The sequence below is a fragment of the Acipenser ruthenus genome, chromosome 3 (genome assembly GCF_902713425.1).
Source record: "Acipenser ruthenus chromosome 3, fAciRut3.2 maternal haplotype, whole genome shotgun sequence".
In the NCBI taxonomy this organism is placed as follows: Eukaryota; Metazoa; Chordata; class Actinopteri; order Acipenseriformes; family Acipenseridae; genus Acipenser; species Acipenser ruthenus.
In genome coordinates this window covers 6,839,019-6,851,647 of record NC_081191.1, presented here as the reverse complement: position 1 = coordinate 6,851,647, position 12,629 = coordinate 6,839,019, and the positions used below count along the sequence as shown (strand labels likewise).

Genomic DNA, 12,629 nt, shown 5'->3' with positions numbered 1-12,629 from the left:
AATACAGACAGTGGAGGAGAAAAGGTCACTGCCTCAAGCTCGAGTCCCCCTGGGTTGGCCCCTGCACGGTAATTGAATGTCTGGGTGAAGTGGTGTACCGGGTGCCGGGTCGTGCTGCACCGTGATCGGATCGCCCCATACCAAGCGCGGCTGCTGGACACCCTTTCGCTCACCACGCTCACCATCTCCAGCGGCAGCGGGACCTACCTCACCGCCCTGGGAAATGAGCGGGAGACCCCTCCATGTGCACCGTAGACCTGCATGACACTAGGATTAATTGGGCTGCTCACTGAACTTTCCTGTTGTGCACCTTGTTTGTGAATGCAATGCTGGGATTTTTGTGTTGTGCTGTATACAGGAAATGACTGGTCGGGATATGCCAAGGTATGTAGTGTAAGGTGCGTGGCTGTGTATCTTTTGGGGACAAAAGGATTTAAGAGGGGGGCAGTGTGACATGTATGGGGACCAGGGGCGCTATGCCAAAAAGGGGTAATTTGGAGATGAGGGCCGGTGGTCACCCTGAGAGGGGGGCTGCTCCTCTGTTGTGCCCACCTCCCGGTATGCTTGTGTAAGCATGGGGGGACACTGGGTTGCAGTCCTCTGTTGTGACCCCCCCTGCTTTAACAGTGTTCAATGACATCACATCAGTATGATTGCTTCTGGGGGAGTCCTTGTAAGACTATTCATTACCCCTGTCTCGTCACATTATTATTATTATTATTATTATTATTATTATTATTATTATTATTATTATTATTATTATTATTAAGCAGCTGCACGAACGACTAGAATCTCACTGCGTATCTGTGCCAATCTACCTATGTGTGAGTCATGATGAAATCTCCTAATGGCAGTTAAACATAAAGCACGCACAAACTAGGTTTTATACAGTATATCAGAATGTAGGAAGAAACCCAAGTGTTTCTAAAGCCAAAGACCAATTCCCATATGAAATGCAAAAAATCCGACATAAAACCATAGCCAAATAAAACATATTTTATTTTCTAAAAAAAAAAAAAAAATGTTTGTAACTGGAACTGGAAACAATTTTAGATACATGTTACAATATTAAAAAATATTAACATTGTAAAAAGAAACACGCTGCTAATTTAGCTTTTCTCCTGTGCCAGCCTATGATTTTCCAAATACAGCCACGGTTGAAATGCAGTGTGGAAGTTGTAGTTTTACTAACACGAAACCGTGTTCACAATAGTTGGTGAGCATTCAGAAGACACTAAATATCCCACAATGCACCGCACACCAACTAATTATCATTACCCTAAGGTTACGCCCAGAAGAGTTGAGAGTGGCCGGTTGAATATACCCCTGTTGTATTTATGCAAATCATGCACACAGTCTCCTCCTCACGATGCTGTGAGAGAGGGGATTGAATTTTTTTTTTATTATTGTTATTTATGGTGTAAAAGGGAAAGTAAAACAAACATTTAACCTTGCAAGAATTTTTTAAGAGTACGTGGATATAGTTTGGGTAGATTGCACGTGTTTTTAAAATCTGCATTTCATTGCATGTGGAGGAAGCCGGTAGAGAGAACAGTTTTCTCGTATTTGCCTTTGTCTGACTGATTGAGAGTTGTAAGGGAAGCGTGCTCTTTTGTGTGAGGTCTGAGATTGTTCTTTGTTTTATAGAAAAAAAAGTGTGTTGCTGACACAGGCAGTTTTTTAAACGTTATTCCATTTACTCTTTTTAAAATGCACTACGTGAAGAAATATTTTACAGAAGGGCTGATTCAGTTTGCCATTCTACTGAGTTTAGTTGGGGTTCGAGTCGATGTCGACTCTTACCTGAACAGCTACTTTTCACCGCTTCTGGAGACCAGTTTGGGGCCAGCTTCAGTGTATATACAAACTCAGTTTCACAGTTTAAGGTACAATTTAGATGACTATAGTTTGCAGCACAAATGTCCCGATTTGGACTACTATTTCACATCCAGAAGACTCTTGAATGAAGTGAAATCTCTCGGTACTCCTCGCTTCCCCATTACTGAAGTAAACGCGTGGTTGGTCCACACAGTTGCCAGAGAATCTGACACTGACAGTTCGGTAAATGGAGCACAAAATACCAATGATAACGAAAACAACAGTGAAGGAGCCCATAACCATCCAAGACAAGGGAGCAGCCAGCATGATCATCAGCAATCGGACCAACACCACCACACCGGGGCCTTGGTCAATCCGAGTGGAAGTGAACTCACAAAAGAGGTAACTATATAGGCCATGTATAATATACATTATTGTTGTGTTATAATATAAACAATAACGTGTGCCAGACACCTGCAGTCACACACCTGTCTGTGTATAGGGTGCTCGTGGTAAGTGTGCTGCATTCCTGGAGCTAGCCAGGGCCAGATGCTGTCTCCTGTTTACTGGTTTTAACTTTCATTATTGTCCTAAGTGCATTCGTATTATTTAAATTTTACTTGCTCTTATCTGCTCCCTATTTTACTGCATTTAATCCTGTACTTCAGAGTACTGTAATCTGCCAAGTGTCATATCCTGATGTAACTATCACTGACACTGTTATCTGCTGTATTATTGAATTGTATTTTGTCACACTTGTACTTGCTTGAACCAAAGTCATTGTATTTATCTTGCTCTTAATTGTATTATTACTTATACTGTGATACTTGAAATGTATTTGCTTACGATTATAAGTCGCCCTGGATAAGGGCGTCTGATAAGCAATAAATAATAATAATAATAATAATAATAATAATAATAATAATAATAATAAGTGTTATTGGTCTAGTGCCACCACAGGCCTAAAGTGCTCTCTCTAGCGGGAGTGTAGTTTCCTTTTTGTGTCATTGTTTCATAGCACAAGTAGGACTAACTCAAGTAGAAACAATGTAGCAACACTTATTACAAAAGTCATTTTCCAATAGCATAGTTAATATAAAGCTTCCGGTTCCTAAATGGGGAAGCAGATGTAATTGGGATGTTCCTATCACACAAGCCATCATTTTAAGGATTACCTCTTTCTGTATGAATTTCAAGACCTGTTCCAGATATTGGTTCCCTTCAGATGACTATGCACTGTACAGGCTAGTAAAGGGTCACCTATGGCCGCTATAAATACTTTAGCGGTATACTGTCCAGTGGGTGATGCAGGAATGAAATCTGTAGCAATGTATTTCTTTTTCTTCTACTGTGGTGCATTATCCACCACTTTCAAAACCTCCACTTTCGTCTGCAAGGATAGTGCACATTTCTGAGTGAGCAAAATGCATCATAGGGTGTATAGTCCCCAAACAGCACTAAAATACAGTACAGAGGCACTAATGTGGATGCAAGTTTATACATACCCCAATATCTTTTACACACAGGTGTTCAAACTACAGCGTTTTATTCAAATTTTTCTTCCCTGGCAGGGCTCTAAAATAATTTGCATTAACAGGTATTTACAACAAGCATCTGCAAAATCTTGCTAGGACCTTGTAGAAAATTCGTACTATCGGGTAGTTCGTCTAATCCGAGTTTGTTTTAACGAGAATTCACTGTACTCAGGGTTGTTGTCTGAAACTGTATAAATTTGCCCACCTAAACCATTACTTGTTATTGTAGAGCAATGCAAAAAATATATATGCATTAGCATATAACATTACACTTGAAACTGTATAGGTTTATATTAACAGTAAGACAGGAAGTGAATGTGAAAAAGAAAGTACTTTCCAAATATTTAGGGCCATAATTTGAAGCAAGTGGAAAGTCAAATTTCGACAGCAATACAACAAATTGTTATGGTAAAAATAGCAAGAAACAAACTTGCACAAAAAAATAAACATTTAAATGATTGTTATGAGCTGTTTCTTGTTAGAATTCTACCATTGTTTTATATCTTTCTGAAAACTTGCCTTTTGCACTTAATTTTAAAAATGGTCCTCTGTGTTGAAGGATACATGGGTTTCATATTTAGTCAAAGAACAAAGATCAACATAGCACATTACTTGATATTATGCCGATGAGCGGCAATGACTTGGCTAATACCTTGTATTGCTTTCTGCTAGGCTGTTTGTGTGCATAACATTATTAAACAACAGTTTGAAGTTTCATGTATTTGTGCCTTTGAGCAACACTGAAACAGGTGGAGTAGTGTGAAACTTTAACTGTGCTTGGGAGCTAATATCTATCACATTGGCCCACCCTGTTCCTTGTCTCTAACATGCCTCGACAAATAGTGTACACACAGATACCTGCCAGGTATTATAAATTGTAGTCATTTGGTTTTTTTAAGCACAACTGGCAGTTACATCAGACAGTCAGACTCTGTATTGCAGCCATTGGTTTGATCCCAACAAAAAGCCAGAACAAAGCGAAAGTGCCCTCGGGCAGGTCTGGTACTGAGGAATACAGGAAATAATTCCTTGTTTGTTGATAATCCTCGTGCAGCTGTTGTGTGTCCTCCACCCTGCCCCCTCCCTACTTCCACACTCCCACACACAGCACACTCTTATACAATGGGTTTAAAGGCACAGCTGTGCCACCAGAAACTACCATGGGTTAAACCTTTAGGCTATACCTGCCATATGCAGCACATGCCTTTAATAGGTTTTCTCAACACTAATATTTGTCTGTACTGTAAATATGTATTCCTTTTAAGCTTTGTTTTCAAACCTACTGTATCAGGTAGTTTGAACATAATTTGTCAAACTCCGAAGTAATATCTTAAAAGAGTAATTGTTTTTCATTAGTAAATACACTCCTATTTATTTTTCTGGTTGTTTACACCTCATGCTAAGTAAATAAAATTGCATCAGTCCTTTATTGTGCTACACATTACACTGACAACACTGCCACGTGTTTGTACTGGTTACCCACGTGGCTAACACTTTGCTGTTCTGTATCAAAAGTTTTTGGAATTACACGTGTATTGTGTCTCTCTTTCTAGGATATTGAATTGATTGATATACTTTGGAGAGAAGATGTAGCTCTAGGAGTGGGGAGAGAAGGCTTTGAGAGCTGTTGTCTGCAAAGAGGCGATGACCACACTGCCGAGGACCGGGAGGAAAAGGAAACGCACAACCAGGACTCGGAAACGAGCCTGCAGCCTAGTGATGAAGAAGAGAGAGAGCGCCCAGCCTCAGATAATGGGGTGGGTCCTTCTACATACACTACCGGTCAAAAGTTTTAGAACACCCCCATTTTTCCAGTTTTTATTGAAATTTAAGCAGTTCAAGTCCAGTGAATAACCTGAAATGGTACAAAGGTAAGCGGTAAACTGCCAGAGGTTAAAAAAAAAAAAGTTTAGGTTACCAAAAACTGAAAAATAATGTACATTTCAGAGTTATACAAAAATGCCTTTTTCAGGGAACAAGTAATGGGTTAACAACTTACAGCTGTTCTGCAGCAATGGAAGTAAATTAAGCCTTGAAAGTTGATGCTAACAATTCCTACAGGTGTCCCAACTTTTGTTGATTACTTACAAACCCTCTGTCTGTATAAAAACAGTGTTGGAACAGACTGTGTTACTACACCCTCTTAAGCATTATTTGGACAGTATTGTACTGCAGGAAGTAGTATACTGCTCTCATAATGGTGAGAAAAAGGCAATTGACAAAGGAAGACAGACAGACCATTATAACCCTTAAAAGTGTAGGTCTTTCCTTTAGAGAAATTGCAAAGAAAGCCAAGGTGTCAGTGAGTACAGTTTCCTACACCATCAAAAGGCACTTGGAAACTGGAGGAAACTCTGACAGGAAGAGGTCTGGCAGACCCAAAGCCACAACAGAATCGGAAGACAAGTTTCTGAGAGTCAACAGCTTGCGTGATAGGCGGCTCACAGGACAACAGCTTAACACTGGTCGAAGTAAGCAAGTCTCAGTTACAACTGTGAAGAGAAGACTTCGAGCTGCAGGTTTGACAGGTCGAGTGGCAGTAAGAAAGCCATTGCTAAGATGGCAAAATAAGAAAAAGAGGCTTGCCTGGGCCATGAAGCACCGCCAGTGGAATACTGAAGACTGGAAGAAGGTCTTATGGACTGATGAATCAAAATTTGAAATCTTCGGTTCATCACGCAGGGTTTTTGTACGCCGTCGAGTAGGCGAAAGGATGGTTCCTCGGTGTGTGACACCAACTGTCAAACATGGAGGAGGAAGCGTGATGGTCTGGGGCTCTTTTGCTGGATCCAGAGTTGGCGACTTGCACAGAGTGAGTGGCACCCTGAACCAAAACTGCTACCACAGCATTTTGCAGTGCCATGCAATACCCTCTGGTATATGCCTAGTTGGTCAGGGGTTCATCCTACAGCAAGATAATGACCCAAAACATACCTCCAGGCTATGTCAGAACTACCTTAGAAGAAAAGAACAAGACAGTAGGCTTCAAATCATGGAATGGCCAGCACAGTCTCCAGACTTAAACCCCATCGAGCTGGTTTGGGATGAACTGGACAGAAGGGTGAAAGCAAAGCAACCTACAAGTGCAACACATTTGTGGCTACTTTGATGAGTCAAAAATTTAGATTAAATTTAGTTAAACAAAATGATTCCATGATATCTTTTTTATCTCCAATTGTTTATTTGTTCTATGATTTAATTTCAGAGTACATTGAGACATTAAACTGCGTAAATTTCAATAAAAACTGGAAAAATTGAGGTGTTCTAAAACTTTTGACCGGTAGTGTATGTGTATTTCTGTTAATGTCCCAAAAGACCTAACTAAATATGTATGTTCCTTAGCCTGCATTTAAATTAAAGTTAAGATCCTAATTTAAACACTAGAATGAAAATGCTTATGGCCAGAGCTGCCTCAATAGAGGCTGGTCTTTTGAAGGGCAAGCTTCTAAGGGGCACTTCCAGAGTAAAAACATTGCAGTGTCATTTGTTTTTACAGTATTTTTAATGCACCTGCCAAAACCACCTTTCCCCTCAATAATACAGATGATATTACCATAGGCAGCAGTGTGGAGTAGTGGTTAGGACTCTGGACTCTTGACCGGAGGGTCGTGGGTTCAATCCCAGGTGGGGGGACACTGCTGCTGTACCCTTGAGCAAGGTACTTTACCTAGATTGCTCCAATAAAAACCCAACTGTATACATGGATAATTATATGTAAAAACAATGTGATATCTTGTAACAATTGTAAGTCGCCCTGGATAAGGGCATCTGCTAAGAAATAAATAATAATAATATTATTCACTCCTCTTTTTTTAATGCAGTTGAGTCCAACACACCCAAAGCAGTGTCATTCCATATGTTTGCTTATATAAAATCTAAGCATATATTTGTCTCTGTAGTACGTGGCTGATGTATTAACGTTAGGATTTGGGATTTATAAAAGACATTACAAATTGCAGTAGCTATTTGGGAAATAGGATTTCAAAATGCGTGGTGTCATTTTTTGTCGTGTGAAAACAACTACTGTTCAGCTAAAGGTCATTGGGAATATTTATGCATATGACTTCAAAGCTTTATCCATCCATAAATGAGCTCTTTATCTCGTGATCGTTAGAATCCGTTGTTAGTTTGACACAGTGGTGTCCATGTGAACAGGCCCCTAGTGTGTTGCAATGGTGTGGCATGTTACGATCAAAACTAAGGTGCCCCATTACATATTTAGAGTGGTGTGTTTTTTTAATTTTCTTTTTGAATGGCCATTCCTAACAGTGGTAATTGTGCATACGTGTTCACTTTCTCCTTTTGAAACCCTGGCATCATCTCACTCTTATCTTTCAGGATTTGCCTGGTGGTAGCCCTGAATCCTTATCACTATTGCAGGGGGCTTCTCTGGAACCACAAAGTGTTTTGGGTGTTGACGTGGAACAACGGTGGCAGGACTTCCTGTCTTTGTCTGAGTTACAGGTAAGCTGATCATTCATTTAAAGGACTAACTTTCCAAATGATTTTGTTTACTTACAAAACGGTCAAAGATCAAGTTCCATCTTAATAATCTGTTATCGGTTTATACTTCAAAACACACTTTTTTGTACCTGTATACTCCTATATCTTGGTTTACTATTGTATGATGTTGTGCACTAAAATATACAAAACATTTTCTATGACCTAGTAGTCAGTATTTTATTTAACAATAACTGATCCATATTCACCACATAAGAAAATGTCTCTTTCCCATTCTGTCTGTATTTGTGTATTAAACTGACATTTGTTTTATTATCTCCCACTGGGAGTGACCTATATGAACTGTCAGGCTTAACAGTACATTTTTACTGCGAATATAAAACTTGGTTATGGCAATCTGTAGCACAAGATGTAGAGAATATCAAAATCTGAGGATATATGGATGCCACACACTCTTTTGTGAACATACTGTAGCTAAAGGGAATGTTACTAATATGCTTGTTTGTGTATTTTAGGGTATAGAAACTGAAAATGTTCAGCCTATTCCTAATCCTACAATATCAGAAATTGGCATGGATATTTCTGAAGCCATTAGTCAAAATGTGAGTCTTCATGATGCTACCCAGGCCTTCAGAACAAGGAGTGGAGTAACACGGAGTGAAGGCAGTCAGAATCTTCTTCGACTGGAATCTACTAATTCAACACATGTTGATTTGCTGCTCAGTGTTACCAACCTGACATCAGAACTATTCCCCCTTGTTGATAACTGCACCAGAAATGCAACTAACCAAAACCCCTTGTCTGGCTTTCTTGATGAGGCAGTGTTTGATCAAATTAATTTAATGGGTCTTGGTATAGAAGGTATGGACAACATGGACACTCAAATATTAGAAGAACCTGACTCGGATTCTGGACTTTCTCTAAACTGTAGTTCCCGTAGCCTTGGATCCCCAAGCAGTTCAGAAGTGTCTTCCTCTTCGTCATCCTGTGATGATGAAGGGGCTGTGGGTTACAGCAGCGATGCTGAATCAGATTCCTGGGATGCTGTGGGAGGGGCTGAAGGAAGCAGCACATTTTGTCATTCCCAAAACAGTAAGTGGTCTACCATGCAAACATCAGACCACATTTATCATAATCACACATACAATCAGCCCCCAAACCAAAATGTTTTGACCTCTCCTCTTCAACATTCTGGATGTGGAAAACTTAAGAGCGTCAAGAGAAACACCAGTGAAGATCTAGACCTCAGTCGGGACGAAAGAAGAGCAAGGGCACTTCGAATCCCGTTCTCGGTGCAAGAGATTGTCAACATGCCTGTGGATGAGTTCCTGGAGCTTCTTTCCAAGTATGATCTTACAGAGGCTCAGGTAACCCTGATCCGTGACATTCGGCGCAGAGGAAAAAACAAGGTGGCAGCACAAAACTGCCGCAAACGCAAGTTAGATGTCATCTCAAACCTGGGAAACGATGTGGACGAGCTTCAGATGCAGAAGGAGAAGCTGCTGAAGGAAAGGACCCAGCAGAACAAATCAATCGGCACGATGAAACAAAAACTGAATGAGCTGTACCGAGATGTGTTCAGCCGGTTACGAGATGAGCAAGGCAGGCCAGTCAATCCCAGCCAGTACTCTCTGCAGTGCAACAATGACGGCAGTGTGTTAGTCGTGCCTCGCCGACTGATGACATTACAGCAGAAACCAGACAAAAAAACAAAGGACAAGAAGCACTGACAGTGCAGGAGTTGAACTGCTGGAGGTTCCCACCCCCACGATGCAGGAAGTAGCATGTTGGCATTCTACGGCAGCTAACTGGCAACTGACCCTGAGCAAAGACTCCTTTTGATGACTTTTTTTGGTCTAATGCATAGCTGGGTTACATAAGGACGAAGGGGTTGTATATATAAAAAATTAAAAAAAAGTTTAACCCTCCACTGATTTCCCCACCCCAAAAAATGATATAATATGGGGTTTGTTGCTGCATGATGTACAGGGTTAAATAATGTGATTTTGATTTTGTATTCCTGGTGGATTTTTCATTTTTAAGACATTATCAATCTGTTTTTGGAATTCTTATGACTAAAAGTGGGCATTTTCACCTTTTTAAGAGGATTTCAAAGGATGAAAACACAGGCCTTTGGACCTGCAACAACCTACCTTTGTAGTCTTTATCTAAATCTATTTAGTACACTAAAACCTGTATGTTGAAAGGAATCCCTTTGATACAAGACCAATTTTAGGTGGTCCACTGAGTGGTCGATATATGTTGGGTTGACAACTTCTGATAGCATCAGTGTAATATAACCAAAAAAAAAAAAATCAAGTGCAGAACTACAGCCAGTTGACACAAGGGAAACCAGCCACAGCACACTAATTTACAGTTCTCATGGTAAATATTACAAGTGTGATTGTATGTATCTTTATCTAAAAGACAACAGGAATAGTGTCTGTATTCATTGCCGTTAACATTGATTGATGCTTGGTTTAGTCTGATGAGTGAGTGGTATTCTTCTATTCCTAAGTGGCCTTAGCTTTTGGGTATATAGGGATTTAGCACTGGGACACATTTTAGGATCAAACAGTTGCATTTATGCACTAATAAAAAAAGGCTTTTTTCTGTTTTTGTTAATTTAAATATATACTGGGGCATTCATAAGCAACGTACTGCATCTGAAGATAAAAAAAAAAAAAAAAAACAGTTCCCAGGGAGCGGTGCACAATTGGCCAAGCACTGCCCAGGAGGGGTCGGGGTTAGGTCGGCTGGGGAGTCCTTGGCTAACCGCACACCAGCGCCTCCTGTGGCTGACCGGCAATTCAGAACTAAGTAGTCCTCTGACGCGGAGTTCTGAGATGGCTGCACGACGGGCTTCCAGAGCGAAAAAAAGCACATGGCAGACTGCACTTGTTTCTGAGGAAATGAGTGCTTGTCCTCGGCTCTCCTGAGTTAGTTTGGGGGTAGCAACGGTGAGCCAGGTTGAATAATAATTGGAAATTCAAAACACTGGGAGAAAATCGGGAAAAGATTAATAAAAATAATTGTTAAAAAAACAACAACAGTGATTGATTACAGAGCTCAGCCAAAATATTGCAACTACACAGTTATTGTGTGACTTGTTCAGTCTGTATACTTTTCATGGAAGGCTGCACTGCAAGCACTTTGCCGATGAGATGCATACATTAATACCAACCAAATCCCCAGGTTTATAAGCACTGAATGTGTTGCTGTTTGCTACGACTATCTACTTGTGAACCTTGAATGAATTAGAAGCATTCTCTTAATCATGTTTTTTTTCTTCTTCTTGTGGTGCATTGTTTATAAATCAACCTGCAGAAAGCACATGTTCTAAGTTTGAAGTACTATTTTACAGTGTCAATGGGTGGGCTAGATTGCAAATGAGAGCTATTGGATACATTTTCCGCTTTCTCGCTGATTCAGAAATGACTCTGCACTTTTGTGCTAAGTTAGATTATTTCAAAGAAATGGGCAAATGTATTGTTTTTCTGTAAGGTTCTGGAATGCAGGTCTTTTTTAAAGTGTGGTGTGTTCTGTGTATTTATGTCTTTCCATTATTTGAATTAAATTATCATGTTTGTATTTAAAAAAAAAAAAAAAATGTACTGGATCAGCAGCTGTTTTGCTGCTGATCTTTTTTTTTTTTTTTTTAAAGTTTTTAATAGGCTCCTGGTGGCTGTATTAATGTCATATACGCTGTAGTTGTACTGCAGGTTAAATAAAATAAAATAAATAAAAAATTATTTTAGGTTTTGTCATTTATTTTCACCTTTTTATTGGGAAGTGTTTTATAGAGCTGTTTCACTCCTTTTTATGTGTATTTTATTTCTTCACATTTTTCTTCCAAACAAAGGTGGATGATGGGTAAATTCTCTAATTTGAAAACCGGTATAGATTTTGTTTACTGAATTATATTTAATTTTGCTGTAGCTTTAATTATATATATATATATATATATATATATATATATATATATATATATAGCTCTGCAAAAAATTGAGAGACCACTGCAAAATTATCAGTTTCTCTGGTTTTACTATTTATAGGTATGTGTTTGGGTAAAATGAACATTTTTGTTTCATTCTATAAACTACTGACAACATTTCTCCCAAATTCCAAATAAAAATATTGTCATTTAGAGCATTTATTTGCAGAAAATGACAACTGGTCAAAATAACAAAAAAGATGCAGTGTTGTCAGACCTCGAATAATGCAAAGAAAATAAGTTCATATTCATTTTTAAACAACACAATACTAATGTTTTAACTTAGGAAGAGTTCAGAAATCAATATTTCCATAATCAATATGGAATTTGCTAAAATGCATATTGACAAGCCACAGTCCTTCTGGGAGAATGTCCTTTGGACAGATGAGTCAAAACTGGAGCTTTTTGGCAAGTCACATCAGCTCTATGTTCACAGACGAAAAAATGAAGCTTTCAAAGAAAAGAACACCATACCTACAGTGAAACATGGAGGAGGCTTGGTTATGTTTTGGAGCTGCTTTGCTGCGCCTGGCACAGGGTGCCTTGAATCTGTGCAGGGCACAATGAAATCTCAAGACTATCAAGGCATTCTGGAACAAAACGTACTGCCCAGTGTCAGAAAGCTCTGTTTCAGTGGCAGGTCATGGGTCCTCCAACAGGATAATGACCCAAAACACACAGCTAAAAGCACCCAAGAATGGATAAGAACAAAACATTGGACTATTCTGAAGTGGCCTTCTATGAGTCCTGATCTGAATCCTATCAAACATCTATGGAAAGAGCTGAAACTTGCAGTCTGGAGAAGGCACCCATCAAACCTG

General features: G+C 39.5%; 1 protein-coding gene across 1 annotated transcript; it reads left to right on the top strand.

Annotated features, from left to right (window-relative positions):
• Positions 1–1,294: 1,294 nt before the first annotated feature.
• Positions 1,295–11,453, top strand: LOC117435782 (endoplasmic reticulum membrane sensor NFE2L1-like). Its single transcript, XM_059011350.1, has 4 exons — positions 1,295–2,220; positions 4,907–5,110; positions 7,692–7,817; positions 8,330–11,453. Exons 1-4 carry the CDS (start codon positions 1,711–1,713, stop codon positions 9,542–9,544), a joined length of 2,055 nt encoding a protein of 684 aa, XP_058867333.1. The 5' UTR covers positions 1,295–1,710; the 3' UTR covers positions 9,545–11,453.
• Positions 11,454–12,629: the final 1,176 nt, after the last annotated feature.